Raw genomic sequence first — 15,531 nt, forward strand, 5'->3', positions numbered from 1 at the left:
TAAACAAAATCCATGTTTTTTAGACAGGATAGAACCTCTGACTACTATTACTGCCTCTGTTATTGTTTCGGTCAGCCTTCAGGACCTGTGGACAGACACAAACAGCTCATTTTGTAAAGATTGCAGGTTACTTAAATTGACACTTAACTCTTTAAGGTTCTGTGTCTCAGGCCAAGACCCCAGCTACTGGGAGAGAGCAACAGCTACTTGCACTTCCATTTTCTATCCAACTCTCTCATCCTATTTTCCCTTTACCCACTCTTCCTCTCTTTTTGCCTCTTTTCACTTCACATTTACCCACTGGCTTTTTGCCTTAGAATGGAGAGCTCTTGAGGCAGCCCAGGTGCTGGGAAGGGTCTGCAGCCCGCAGCCGGTGGGGGGAACCCTTTCGTGGGGTATTTGCTGCAAGCTTTGCGATCTGGGGGTTCCCAGGACTAAGGCGCGCCACAAGCAGCCTGGGATCTCCAGGGGTCTCAGGGATCTGAGAGGGGAAGTCCTCTTCGGAGACCCAGCGGATGTGCTCTGTCAGGGGCTTGTTAAGAGAAGGCAGGCGGGCGGCCCCACCTCAGAGCGAGCCGAGCCGAGATTGCCCGGCTGGGACTAGCGCGGGGGCGGGCGGGGAAGGTTAGGGCCGCCGGGCCTGGGCGAGCGCTCCAGGAAGAGCCTCCAGCGCCGCCGCCACTTTCTCTCTCCTCTCTTTTTCAAAGGGGAAGGGAAGGCAGGCAACTCCAAAAGCAAATATAGCCTTGCCCTGCGCTGAGTCTACCACCCGTCTCCGACCCCTCTCCCGTGGGTAACACTGTGAGCCTTCAGCCGCTCCCCTTTAAAAGGGAAGCGGGAAATCCACCCAACCCCGTATCTCCCCCCCCCCCCCCGCTCCCTCCCCCCCTCCCCGTCTGGAATTTCCAAGCCCGGACTAACTCGTCTGATTTCTCCAGTCTCCCCCGCTGCTTTTTTCCTCCCCTTTTCTTTCCCTAACACTCCCATCCCAAATTCTAAGCTGCACTTTCTGTAAGACATTAGCCACATTTCAAGAATCTTTTAAGAGAATGGGGAACGAACAAGACTTAATTTAAATTCTAACAGCTGGGAAAATGTCCGTTCTTCAAATGCCTTTGGTTTATACATTTATTCTAACAACCCCATCACCACCACTACCACCCCACACACAAAAATCAACAGATCTAACCACTAAATAACTCTTCACAAAACCTTTAAACTTCAACAAATAGCACTTGCTGTTCCCCACTTCTCACTCAACTAAACCAGACCTGAATTTTAAAATGTTTTAAAATTGTATACTCACTAGACTATCTCAATAGTATCTTTGTCAACTGGCTGCTACACATTAAAGTATAGTATAAATACACTCTTAAAAAGTAAGCCTTAAAAGTACCCACACACATAGATTAAAATGATACATATTAAGGTAATTTTAAAAGATTAGAAGCTCAGAACCTTTGAATCAAGGTTCCTCCAACTGCTAATGTCATGTATTTCATCTCTGAAACATAATTATAAGAATGTTTTTTTTTCCACCAAAAGCTGTGCCATTAAAACTTTAAAAAACTTTACCTTTTCAACAATCAATACTTTGAATAAATTAGTGATGGGAATTGCAGTTCTTCCCCTTTTTTACTAAAAAGTTCTCCATCTGAGAAGCCATTATGGTAAAATTTCATCTTTTTAATTTGGGTCAGAAAAATAAGGGGTTCTAGAAATCTACAATTCTTCTAAGGGACTTAGTTGCCACTGCCTTAGTTGCCACTGCCTTCTAAGGGACTTAGTTGCCACTGCCCTTAGGAAACTCTCATCTTGAAATACTGACCACCGAAATCAGAGCAGTTAAGGACTTCTACCAGCAGTGAAGGAAACTAATTTATGAATTTGCAAAGTTTAATTTTTAGGTGGAAATTAAAATAGGGAAAGAATGTACCCCAGTTTCCACCTTTCCTCCAAACAGTGCACAAAAACTTAACATTCAACCATTTTTTTCACTTATGTAAAGCAAAAAAAAAAAAAAAAAAATTCTAACCTAATATTAATAAGAAAACCCTTTTAAATGAGTAATCAATTGTTTCTACTTCAAACTTTCTTGTTGAATAGGAGTCACATGTATCTTTTACCTCGTATGAGTTAAAAACTTTTTCATTTGGATACTAATCCATAATTACAACCATTAAAGTAAAAGTGCCTGAAAACCCTGCTGCTCTAATAGTTTTCATTCCCTTGTTTTTTAACCCCTCTTCAATCATTTTCAGCCCCAAAGTACAAGGTGGGATTGTTTTTGTTTTTTTTTTCTTAAGTGCAAATCCATTTCTGAAGGCAATTTTTAGGTTGTTTTGAAAACGTTTAGTGATCCAGTGATTTCTTCAGAACCTCGAGAAACCATTGTTAAAATATATTTAAAATATTTTTTGCCATTTATAAGACATCCCTTCACAGATTTTTAAAGCTGTTAACTTCAGAAAATTAAACTGTAAAAATAGGAATCAAGTTTGGACACTTTCTTTTGAGAGTTCTCAATTTTATGAATGGTTTATAAAACTAATTTTGTTTAATAGGTGGAAATTTAAGGGAGTTAGCCCACCTCATTTTAAGTCAACACAGAGGAAGAGGAAAGAAGGACCATTAATCTGCCTAAAGAAATCACCAAACTTAGAATTCCTTACTGTGAACACATTTCACCTTTAAAAAAATGATTCAGTGCATCTCTTGCATTTTTTTCTTAACAGTAACACCTTTTATTTTGATGACACCAGTTGACAGTGAATATGCTATCTTTAGGTCACATTCCTCTAGAAAAAGGCACACCACAGTGGCAAGCGTAACAAAGGTTTAATTCCCTTAAAAAGCAAATCATGTCTCAAAGTAATCAAGTCACATTAAAATGGTACCCCCTTTACCTCAACTACTCCTCAGTCTCCCAGAATAAAATATATACAAGCCCTTTCCACAACTGTTTTTAAATGCATTTGGTTTTTCTCTTTTGTCTCAATATCTGGCAGTGAACATAAACAAATTCTCAACAAAAAAGCACAAATTGTTAACCAAATTCCAACACTAAAAGGGGGTTTGAGATGGTGATCGCTGAGAAATTTAATATCACCTCATTTAAAAAATTCAAGCTAATTGCTGTTTTCAGTTGAAATGCATAGTGTTCGGCCTCTTGAGTTCTTAAAAAGGTACAAATTATATGTATCAAATAAATTCAAACTGAAAACAAAATACATTAAGAGGTATTGTTATAGCATATCTTTTGTTTGATTTCCCCCTCTTAAAAAAAACAAAACCACCAGGAACATTTTGTTGTTGGGTTTTTATGAATTATCTTAGAAATTGAAATCATAGTTCATTTGGAACTGAATGCCTCAAGAAGAGTTCCTAAGGAAAATACAAGAGTATACATATATACAAAATATTATTTGTGTAGTTCATTTTGCTTAGAATGTGTTAGTCATAATTAACTAGTTCCTGTTCTATACATCCATGAGATGGAAAAAGTCAGTAACAAACCTAACTGACGAAATACTTTTCAGACACAGACTAAAGACACATACCACAACATACTTCCTCAAAGACACAAAATGATAGAGCAAACTGACTTAATGAAAACAAACTCTTTTTTAAATCTTGAGACTTCAAAAATTGATTCATTCTAGAAAAATGAAGTGCCTTCTCACCACCAACCAAAATACAAAGCAAAGAAAACACAATTGACTCAATGTTTGGGCTAAAAAAATTATTTCAGGAAGGGGGAGAACACACAAAAGATCTAATTTAATATGGGTGTGGACAGAGATTTTTTTTTACCCAGTCTTCTCACAAACTCCCTCTCCATTCCAACTCAAAAAAGAGCCCTCAGTAATACATTTTGGAGGGAACAAGAAGGAGCCTAGAAATGGCTTAAAAGCAAGCAAATGGCTTGGGGAAAAAGATTCATAAATACAGGGCACCATGAAAATTAAAATATAAATGTTTTGAGTTCCACTTCATCACGTTTTGCTATTTCTCTTGCTTTTCACTTTATTCCCTAACATTTAAACCATCCTCAAGAGCAAAAGAAAAAATTCATATATCTTAGAATTCCATTTATTCTGGACATTTTTCATCAACACTCAGCTTTCAGTTAAAATATCCATATCCTTTTCAATAAACCTGCTGGTGTCAGTGTATGTTCCTTGGTCACATCTCCAGAAAATGTTTCAAAATAGCAAATAAGACTTCTTTTCTTCCTTCCCATTTTATTACCTCTTTACACCTAACTCTAATTGCCTTTCCAATAACACTATATTTCAAGCATTTGAAGTTAAATCGCAAGCTCTATAAACGTAATAACAAGCCATATTGATCTATAGACACAATAGTTCCAAGTTACTTAAATATCAAGATAAACCACTAAATAGATTTTCATCGCACATTATACTTTCTAGGCCCTCTTAATGGTCCCCCAAAAAAAGCAGTCACCACCCCCCATCTACCCACCCCGAAAAGGCCAGAGACTATTCTGAATTTTACCAAGTTTTCAGTTGAAATGGGGGTGAGGAGGATCAAAGATTTACTGGGGGCTGCTTTCCAACTTGGGACATGAGAGCAAACTCTACACTGTCAACATGTTTAAAGTCTGATTTGAGAAAAGTGGAAAGACTCTGCCCTTACACTTCCCAGCCAGAGTTCAAGGAAAGATTTCAGAGTTCAATGCAATATTTGAAATCCACCATGAATTCTCGGTAAGCATGATGGAGGTACCCCATTTTGCTGAAGAGAGAGAATAGAGGGTACTGGAACACACACACACACACACACACACACACACACACACACACACCATTCATCCACGGAGTTCTAGACCCTCCAAAGAGCCCCAGCTCACAGCCTCAACACAAAGCTCTCACCCCAGATGGTCCCCTTGTAACAATGGGCTGAAGGAGTGGGGGTAGGGGGGCTCGAAAAGGATAGTACAGCCAAGGCATATTCTTTGGAAAATCCAGTTGGGGAGAGCGATGATGTGAGATATGAGGGATTGGGGGTGGGGGGTCCATGGAAAATAAGAAGTCTTTGCCTGTTGCAGAAATATAAATAAAATACAAGCATAAGGGGATTCTTTGGGGCACGGGAAACCGATTCCACATCACTTAGGAGTAGAAGGGCAATCTACTTAAGAATTATGGTGTGGAAAGAGTGGGAAAAACAGAAAATGAGGCCTGCTACGAAGTTGCAGAAATCGCCCTGAGTCTGAACTCTTCGAAGACTTTAAGGTTCCCCACAAAAAACGGCCCCACAAGTTGAACAAACTCCAAAAGGTTTCTCCCCTATTGATTTTCTTTCCCCTTTAATTCTACAAGCAACATCTTTTAGCCCACCCCAGCCCCAACTTATTTTTTTTTTTTACAAGCTGTAAACCACCCATTACAAGATCTTGGCCAATCTTCCCTCCCTGCCCCCAACATCCGGAGTTGGGGGTGGGAAAGACCAGTAATGGGTTTCTTCCACTGGAGACGCTATGGACCCCTGAACACAGCTTCTCAGCACACCCCAGCGGCCCCCCAACCCCCAGAAAAGAGCTCTTTCCTACCTTTGTTTTTTGGGCACCGAATGTTCAATCTCTAGGCGTTTTCCTTGTAATTCTACTTTCCCTAAAGATTAAAAAAGAAAAAAATTTACCATGAGAGCGTGAACAGGGGCTGGGGGTGGGAAGAGGAAGGGAAAAGACACTAGGCTAATTCAGGAGTTACTGGGATTCGAGATCTTCCTAGGAATCCAGGCAGTGGCTTCCGCAGCCAGATGGGAAAAAGGTTGCTCTAGGAATGGTGGAGTCTATAAATTCGTTATTATTCATTTTTTAATTTTTGCTTTATTTAATCATTGAGGCTTGTTGAGTGGATCGCTCTGGAATCCCGATTTGGGAAAGGTGCGAGGCCATTTGTGTGGGTGCGCTGCCTACACTGCTCCCAGATGTGGGGAGAAGGAGCCAGGAGAGAAAGGGCTCCCCGTTCCTCAGAAAGTGGGGCGCGGGGCGGAAGGCGGTGTGCAGAACGAAACTTTTTCTCTGTTGGCCAGGAAGAAGGGCTTCGAGCCGCGGAGCGATCACCTGTCGGGACTGGTTTGAGAAGGGGTGGACCTGGGGGAGCAGAGCGGGGCCCGGCGGGGAGGGTGCCTCGCTGCCGCCGCGCGCGCCTCTCGGCCCAGCCTCGGCGTCTCGGGAAGCAGCATGGCGACCCGGCGCCGCCGCCGCCGCGCCACCCCGCTCACGCCCCACTTTCCAATCAAAATGGCTCAAGCCCCAGGCCCTAGGCAGGAGGCAGGATCCCCTTCCTTGCAAGTCCTGCTAGAGGGCTGCATTCCCCACGCGAAACGGAGAGATCGCAAGCGTCCGGGGGACCCCTTCCACGCCTGGAAAGGCCTAAGACTGAGGAAAGGGAACCAGGGTTTTCCAGCTGGGGGGCCGTCCGCTGGCGGACAGGGAGGGGCTGGACGTGGAAATAACGCCCAGCCGGGGGTCATCTCCGTGTCCCTAAATCCACCCCCCCACTACTGCCAGTGGGGGCTCCCGCCCCGTCGGTGGGGAGGAGGGATAGGGGAAGCCAGAGCTGCTTATCTAGGGCTGGGAGGAAGGGATGAGGAAATCCCGCATGTTTCTGCGCGGGGGTGGGGGGCGCAGAGCGAGGAAGGGGGCATCGAAGGGGGTAGGTCGAGGGTGGGTACAGAGGCCAAGCCCCGCAGGCCCGGGAAGAGAGGAGTTGGCGGGAGAGGAACCGGAAGGTGCGGGTCTCCGTTGTTCGAGGCTTTCGTTGTGGCTTTTCCGGGAGGTGGCTGTGCTCTTACCGGAGAAAGTTTCGATGGCCTTCATCGCCCAGTGTTCGTCTGGGCAGTCCACGAAGGCGTAGCCGGATTTGACCAAGAACTGGCCGCTGTAGGAGATCTTGTGCTCCGCAAACACTTTCTCCAAGTCCGCGGGGGTCACGCTCTCGTTGAGGTTGCCGATGTAAAGCTTGTTCATGGTGGCGGTCTCGGGGCAGGACGCGGTCCCGGGCAAGGCCAAACGAGCGGACGCGGGCGGCAAGCCTCTTAGGCCGAGAGGCGGGGAGGCCGGCGGCAGGAGCCGCAAACTTTCTTTGCACCCCACCCCAGAAGTTGTCCCGAGCCCAGGGCGGGGAAGGCGGCCTGAGGGCGCGCAGAGGTCGCGGGAGAGTTCAGGGAGAGCCCGGGAGAAGTGCCCGCGGCGCGCAGGGAGACGGACGACGCGGCGCAGCTCCTTCCCTTCGGTCCGAAACCCCTCCGAGAGGGCTGGTGTGTCACGTTTCTCCGCGGCCGCCCTGGCGCCGCCTCTAAATAAAATCGACTTGAAAAAAAATGGAGCGGAAAAAAAAAAAAAAAAAGGAGAAGCCACGTGGTGACAGCCCCCACCCACCCTGCAGGGGAAGACCCCCGACGCCACAGGGCCCCTCGGCCCTCCGGCCAAACCCAGTAATCTCCCGCCTGAGGGTGGGGAACTCAACTCACCCCCGTGGTAAACTGGGGCGGTGGGGCAGCGTCTCTGAAGCTCTATGGCCCCTTCCCCCTTTGCAAGAACCTGGCCCCTAGGGAAGCGCCCCGCCCCCACCCATCCCCCTACCCCAGCCCGAACTGGGGGAGGATGGTCCAGCCCAGATCTCCCAGGTCTTAAAGGGTAAAATGTACGGTTATTTTTTATTCGTTTTGGGGGGCGGGGTTGCTCACCCCACCCCGGTTAACTGCTAGCGACTGACAGGCGGGGGACGGCCGAGATAGACAAAGAGAAGCCGAAGACTCTGGGGTCTTCAGGAGAGGGTCGCACGAGCTGGTGATTTAAAAAGAAAGGCACCTTTTCCCTAGATGTTTAAATGGGGGGGGGGGGTCTCCGCCTTCACCACCCCAGCCCCACGAAACTCCCCCTCCTCCGGGGATGCAGGACCGGGGGACCCTGCGAGCGTGGGACTGGGAAGCTGGGAACACGGGGGATCCCAGTGGAGAACGAGGAAGCCGCAGGAAATCATGTTTTGAGATCCCCACGGGAGAAAGGGTGGTTCGCACCCGGGGTCCGGCTGTTAAATGATAACGTTTCGGGGTCCTGGGGGGAACTCGCGGAACTGGCCGGAGATGACCCCAGGAGAGAGGGACGGTGGGAGAGAAGGAAGAGGGGTGATAGCTAGGGCTAACCCGAGCGAACCGAAGGGGGAGGTCTTAGGGAGGGAGTGACCGGGTGGAGATTTGAATGGTCCCCTTTTCCCTCCGAGTCGGGGACAGACAGGTGGAGTTTCCAGCGCCCGCACCACCCGGGACACCGCTGGCAGCTCTCTAGGCCCTAGGTTCGGGTCTCGGAACTTTGTTTGGGGTGCAGGATTCCGATCCCGGCGGGAAGGCGGGAGAGGGACGGAGGGCGGGGGGCTAAGCGCGAAGCCCCGCCCACGTCCCCAGGTCAGACCCGCGGGAGGAGGGGGTAATTTCCGCTCCGCGCACTGGGAAGCGAGGGGCGGGAGCTTAGGGGAGGGGGCGGTGGCCCCTCCCCTCCCCCTCCCGCCGTTCCTGGGGAGGGGGAAGCGGATCCGCCCGGGTCCCTTCCCTCGGCTTTGACCAACTCATTCCGGATCCTCCGGCTCCGGGAGCCCGAGGGAAGGACCCGACTGGGCAAGGGGCGACACGTGGGCGGTCGCACCCCCGTCTGGGCGGTGGGGGAGGGGGCAGCTCGCCGCGCGTTTCGGAGTCCCGGATACGCGGCGGAGAGCGGGACGCGCGGTCCACTCGCAAGCCCTGGCTCCACGGCGGAGCGGCGAGCGACACCAACGAGTTTCTAGCGGCGGGGGCTGGGATGGCGCCAGGGGTGGCGGAGAGCGCGGCCCGGAGACCCAGGAACCCCCTCGCCCAGGGAACGGGGAAAAAGGAGGGGTCGACCCCCAGAAATTGTGGAGTCCCCTTAACAAGGCGGAAACTGGGGTGTTACTCCGGACTCTGCAGGAGGGAGAATAATTCTGTCGGGGGCACGCGTGCTGGAAGGGCAGGTGAGGAAGGGGGTCACTCCCCTTCCCCAGTCCCCGACCCCATTGTCTCAGTCGCCGGCGGCCGGGGCAGACTCCGCAACACGTGTTGACTACACCGATATGAATGCCTTGAATTTTTTTTATTGTTATTATTTTTCGTTTGCAGAGTCTGAGCTGACTCCGACTTCGGCTCACCGCTCTGCTGCTGGACGATTGTATGCCATTCAAAAAGTCGGGAGTTGAAAGACAACGCGCAGCACCTTTGTCCCCCTCCCCGTTTTCCCGGCGCACTGAAAAGAAATGGGGCTGGGACTTGGGGGCGGGGGAGGGCTTCCAACTCGGTTTCTCTATCTCCTCCACCACCTTAGAGCCCACCCTCCCCAGTGAGCGTTTTGTTCTACCCAGCCACGTGTTTGTCGGATTTTTGTTTTTGTGGGTTTTTTTTTTCCCATGGAACAACAAGAATTAAAGTACTAGAAGCTATTTGTTGTTGAGTAGAAAGAGAATATTTTCCGTCCAACAAGGTGGGAAGGCATCTGTGTCCTACCCCCACACACACACCTCCGACCCTCCCCCCTTATCTGACTCTTAATACTTAGCTCTTGATCACAAGCATTATTTTTAAACAAACCAATGAGCTGGAAACAGTGCCTGCCACATAGTAGGCACTCAATAAACATTTTTTAAATGAAAAACAAGCTAATACAAACAGCACTGCAAAGAGAATTCATGAAAATTAGAGTCCAGGGAGGGAAAAAATTATCTTGGCCAGAACGTGTGGCTCTGTTGCCCGGGAACTTTTCTTGGTGATGTGTGTAGACTTTTGAAAGGGCTAAAAGATGGTCTCAAAAAGGCTGTTGTATTTCTTGGCCTTTTCCTAAAGAGGAGCCCCAATCTTCTTAAATCTTTTATGTTATATTGGGGAACAAGGAGGAGGGCAACTAGGCAGAGCATCCCAGTTCTCAGAAACTTTAAGTGCTGTTTCCTTCATTTTATTTGAATCTTTAGGTGCTAATAAAAGCACTGCTCAGATTGTCTCCCTGGGGGACATATCCACTACTCTGCCTCTGTATGCCTAAAACAAAAGCAAGTTACACCCCACAGAAATCTCCATCCAGACCTCTAAACTCCTATCAAATGCAGTCCACTTTTTACTATCCTAGAGTCAATGGGAAACAAAATTTTTAAAAATAACCGTTGAATTCAGTTCACTTTTAGGTTGATTTTTTTCCATTTAAAAGTACACTAGCTAAATGTTAGCTGAAATCAGTTTTAATGTATTTAAGATAACGTTAGAAGAGAGCATATAAATTCACTTGAACAATCTTTTTAAATCCTTTTAAATATTTAATTAAAAATTACCAATTATTGCTAAATTGAAACTGATTAGTTCTTTTTAAAAATCAGCTGTTTTACTGAATTCTAACCCTCTCCACCCCCCAAAAAAAGGCTTATGTGTGTATAGTCAGAAGCTGCAAAGGCTGCAGGAATACAAGAGAGGAGACAACAGGAGTGAGATACAGATCTTTTAAACCCCCAAATCAGTTTTGCCTTAGTGACCTGGGTATTTTAGGCTGGGGTTGGGGGAACTAAATCACGTTGATTGGTGTTTTATCTCTCCCTTCTGAAGGAGCCCAGCACTCACATTAAGGGTTATTTCTTGTCTAGACTGACATTCCTAGGTTAGGGATAAAAATGGGCAGACTTGAGGTACCATAACTTTTCATCTTTCTTTGTTTTTGTTAACATTAAAGACTACTATCAAACACTGTATTTATTTTCAAATTTTTTTCTACCTTGCTTCTTTGGGACAGATAAATCTTTAGTGCAGAGTTACACTTAACTTGGGTAAGAGTTAAAAATATAGCTACAGGATTAAATGTTCTTTTTTTCTTTAATAATTATTATCCTTTATAATACATATCCTATATAATATATAGTATATTCTACACAGTAATGTTAATACTGTTACACTTCTTCCTCTTGTTCTCCTCTTCCTCCTCTTCCTTCTTTATTTTTCCTGGAGAACAGTTTGGTCTAGTTATGAAATTTAATTATCTGAATTCAGAAACACTGACATTTGACTCAATTTTAAAGATAGGATTCTAATCCATTCTCCTCCAATGTGAACACAGAAATACATGCAGAGAGAAAAAAAAAAGTTTGAGAGAACAAAACAACTTTTTTAAAGATGAAAATAAAATAATATTTTTTTCTTGGAGAAGTAAGCCAAGTTAAAAAAGGAAAAACAAAAAGGAAAGAAAAAAAGTTTAAAAAATGAAAAAAATAGAAAAATTAAAAATCAATAATTTCACTGTTGTCATAGAAAATTAATTTTACTTGTAAACATTTATTTTTCAGCATTTGTCCATTTATAATGATTTCAAATTTTTTTCATTTTTATATCTTCATTGTTCACTTGCATTTGTACCATAAGTATTCCCCCAGACTGCCTCCAAGTTTTCATAACTATCATTTTAATTCAGTCCAGTTATATATGTAAATTATTAATCATGATATTTAGATATACATTTCATCAAATTTTTTACTTTTGTAAACTGCTGAACAGATATTTTGGTGAATATAAATTTTTCCTTTTTTGGGTTAGCTCCTTTGCATAAATCCCCACAATATATATTGCATTTTAAATCTAACACTTATTGACTCTTCTATTTTTAAAGTTTAGCATGTTTTACAAAAATGAAGAACAAAACAAATGGAAAGCAGCTAGGAGGGAAACACATTAAAATGCACTTTATTTTCTAATGAATCCATCGATATTGGAATAAAATTATGGTTTCTACAAAATACAGAAAAAGAAAAGCTCACATTTCCTGATACATTGCTGCTTTAACCTCAAAGTTTTTAGAGGAATTTGTTTTTTGTTTGGTTGGTTTTTGTTTATTTACTTTTGTTGTTGCTTGCTTGTTTTTTTACTGTTACTACTTTGGGATGTTTTGTTTCTTCCTGCAACTTAAAAGTCTTAGTGTGGTTCTTTTAAATGCCTATAAACTTTGAGAAAGTGTAAATTAGTTCCAGTTTAAAAGCACATGCAGCTTTTTCTCCTGTCAAATAAATAAGGATAAGTATGTGTTTAGGATATCTCATAAAATGTAAGCAAACTGTAAGCAGAAAAGGAAATTTTTCTCCTTCAAATTGTCGTTCATTCAAAAGTGTTCAGTGTTTAAGACCTGAGAAAGAAATGTATTTATTCCAGAGATAGAAGAGACTCAAGGGGAAAAAAGAACTTTAAGTACAATCGTTTGTTTTTCTGTGGGTCACATAGTGTGTTTGACAAAACTTCTCAATTTTTTGTTTTGGTTCAGGTTTACAATGTAGAAACTTTTAGGTAAGGAGGGGGATCATTTATTTTATTAACTTTAAAAATAGATGTTTTCAAATTCATTTTGTTAGTAAATTAAGCTACTCCACCCAACCCCTATTAATACATGTAGAAGAAATGGTCAGTAACATCCTTGACATTACATTCTTATTACCTTTTGCAATTTTTTGTACTCCAACGTCATTGGATTAAAAGATAATGTACAATTTTGTTTGGTTCCTGCAGCACAAAATACAAAATAAGACTGATTCATTTGGGGGGGAATTGTGTAATTCAAGAAAAGACAAGGAAAAAATGTTATTTTTCAAAATGAAACAAATTGTAAAAAGCAACAAAAGAGAAGGAATCCATATATAAATATTTAGGTGGAAACAGTAATGAGACAATTTTGTACTTGAAATCAACATATCTTCTAAATATTTAAATTATTTTAATTTAAAATGAATCAGTTACATGTCAAACTGCATGAAGTTTCCATTTTAGCTACACAACATCTATACATTTTAAGACTAAAAGAAATGTTTAACTCAACACAAATTATTTTCATTTGCTTTTTTAAAAATTTTACCCCTAATGATGAGATTAATTGACTTTACTCCTGTTCAGGATTTTTTTTTTTTTTTTTCAGGAGCTGCCACAAGTATTTCAGAGTTACCAGGGATAATGCTGCTATGTTGGGGATTTTTGTTGTTGTTTTAAAATTTAAAAATTAAGACATATTATTTCACTAGTATTTTATCAGCAAAAAATTAAAACAGTTCAATCTTTCTTCATATACAAACCATATTTACAAAGAAAAGAGACTCAGCCTAATAGTATGGCATTTTTGTTTAAAATAGTTGTTTGACTAAACTGAGATACAATTCTAAAAGTGACTCCTAATTTTCATGAGTTAACAATCTACAGAGAATTTTGGTTCACCCAGCTGTCCTATAAACACCCCCACCTTTTTTTTTTTTAAGAATTATTATCGACACAACTTAATTTCTGCTCTTAAACACAATCTGAAAATATTTGGTGAGCATTTATATAATAAATTGTTGAGTACATTGTTATAAGTTTCATTTCTAAAATGTGTTTATAAAGTGTATAGGGAAAAAATTTAGAGTTATTTCTAAATTGCTTCAAAATGAGGTTCCTGATCCATCTTTTTCCCTACCTTCCTCTTCCTCCCTGCCCCTCCCCCTGCCCCCCCTCTCTCTTCCTCCCCCTCTCCTTTTGTTCCTCCATTTTTCTTCCCGCTCCGGACACTGTCAGTTCCTTTCCTCCTCCCCCTTTACCTTTACCCTCTTTTCAATTTTTCTTTTTCTTTGTTGATCTTTACCCTTTTATTCTTCTCCTGCTCCTCTGCCCCTCAAGTAATTTCTTCCTTCTTTTAAATCAATATACCTATCCAAACTTTCTGTCCTTTTTCTTCTCGCTTTCCCACTATCACTAACTTGTTCTCATTCAAAGTTATTTCTAGTGAAAGGGAAGGATGCAGAGATGCTTGAATTATTTTATACACCAAAAGGGGAAACTTGTTACATTTTTTAGGAGAACCTCAGGGTGATTCAGGTCCCAGAACAACTCCGCCCCAATACTCCCAGTTTTTATTGGCTGAACATTCATCAGACACTTTTACTTCTTTGTGTCATTTTTCCATGTCCTGCTTTGCTTATAACTAAATTTGTAATTAGCATTTTATGTACCAAATCCTTGAGGGCAAAGACTCTGTATCACCCAGGGTGTCTAACAGTGCTGACAGATGTCCAATAAAAATCTATTGAATAAGTATATTTGATACTATCTGAGAAGATGTGATCGTTGTGATCAGATAAGATGCTGTTTTCAGCCTGTGAGCACCTTTTTCTTTTAAATAAATACAACACAAACAGATGAAATACAGTTAAATGCAGTCATTTAAAAGAATAATTGGTCTGCATCAAAACTAGCACCCAAGAGGCATCTCTGAGCTTGAGCTTCTTGCTCCCTGGTTCTGTTCCCATGACAGTTTTGTACCCATGGCAGTTCTGTGCCCAATGTCAGCAACCGCTTTCCTCTGTGTCTGATCATATTGGCTCAGAATTTTCAACTGAGGGGTTCAGGCTGTCACAGCCACTATCAGAATTAGTTGCAGAGCCCTTTGCCATTCTGATATCCTCTAGTGCCACACAGCCAGGATGACAATCTCAAGAAGGTAACCCACATACACCTACTGCCGAGAGAGAGCGCTCTCTTAGGTTCTTCCTTCTGGGAATGTAACTGGCACCCCACTAACTACATACATAAAGATTTCTTACTTTGTATATCATCCAAAGCAAAAACGTCACCCCAAGACAGCCCTTCTCATTGGTCCCCAGGTCATCTGTTATAGCCCCTCAGCCAGAGCAGATGTTCACCTTATGTCCTACTTGTCAGTACAGCCATGAACACCCAAGGAGAAAGCAAACCAATTTTTTTTTTTTTTTTTTTTTTGAGACGGAGTCTCACTCTGCCGCCCAGGCTGGAGTGCAGTGGCCGGCTCTCAGCTCACTGCAAGCTCCGCCTCCTGGGTTTACGCCATTCTCCTGCCTCAGCCTCCCGAGTAGCTGGGACTACAGGCGCCTGCCACTTCGCCCGGCTAGTTTTTTGTATTTTTTTAGTAGAGGCGGGGTTTCACCGTGTTAGCCAGGATGGTCTCGATCTCCTGACCTCGTGATCCACCCGTCTCGGCCTCCCAAAGTGCTGGGATTATAGGCTTGAGCCACCGCGCCCGGCCGCAAACCAATTTTTATAGCAGGCTAAATTAAAACAAAAACTAAGCAGTTCATGAAAATAGTAAGGTTGCATGTTTTTAAATATATTTATAATACTCATTACTAGCAAAAATATAGTGAAACATTCCATATGGCTGTGTGGGAGGACAATTTTAAAGCGACAAGAACCTTTAAAAATTAATTTCTCTTTCACTTAGAAATTGCACTATTGAGTAACCCCTCTACAAAAAAATCCAGTATGTAAAAAAAAAGTAAAAAGTATTCAGCCTTAAAGAGGAATGAAATTCTGATACTTGCTACAATGTAGATGAACTTTGGAAACATTATGCTAAGTAAATAAGCCAAAGCAAAAGGATAAATGTATTCTTAGTTGGCACAGAATTTCAATTTTGGATGAAAAAATTCATGAGATGAGTAGTGTAATGGCTGCACAACAGTGTGAATGTACTTAAAG

General features: G+C 43.3%; 1 protein-coding gene across 1 annotated transcript in view; it reads right to left on the reverse strand.

Annotated features, from left to right (window-relative positions):
* The window catches only part of IGF2BP1 (insulin like growth factor 2 mRNA binding protein 1), a 60,530-nt gene extending 53,231 nt beyond the window's left edge, over positions 1–7,299 (reverse strand). The window contains exons 1-2 of the mRNA XM_023204389.2: positions 6,826–7,299; positions 5,576–5,636 (exon numbers count right to left, since the gene is read on the reverse strand). Of these exons, the coding sequence (XP_023060157.1) occupies positions 5,576–5,636; positions 6,826–7,000 (236 nt within the window). The 5' untranslated portion in view covers positions 7,001–7,299. The remainder of the gene's footprint in view (positions 1–5,575; positions 5,637–6,825) is intronic.
* Between the last annotated feature and the right edge of the window lie 8,232 nt (positions 7,300–15,531).

Source organism: Piliocolobus tephrosceles, chromosome 16 (genome assembly GCF_002776525.5).
Source record: "Piliocolobus tephrosceles isolate RC106 chromosome 16, ASM277652v3, whole genome shotgun sequence".
Taxonomy (NCBI): domain Eukaryota; kingdom Metazoa; phylum Chordata; class Mammalia; order Primates; family Cercopithecidae; genus Piliocolobus; species Piliocolobus tephrosceles.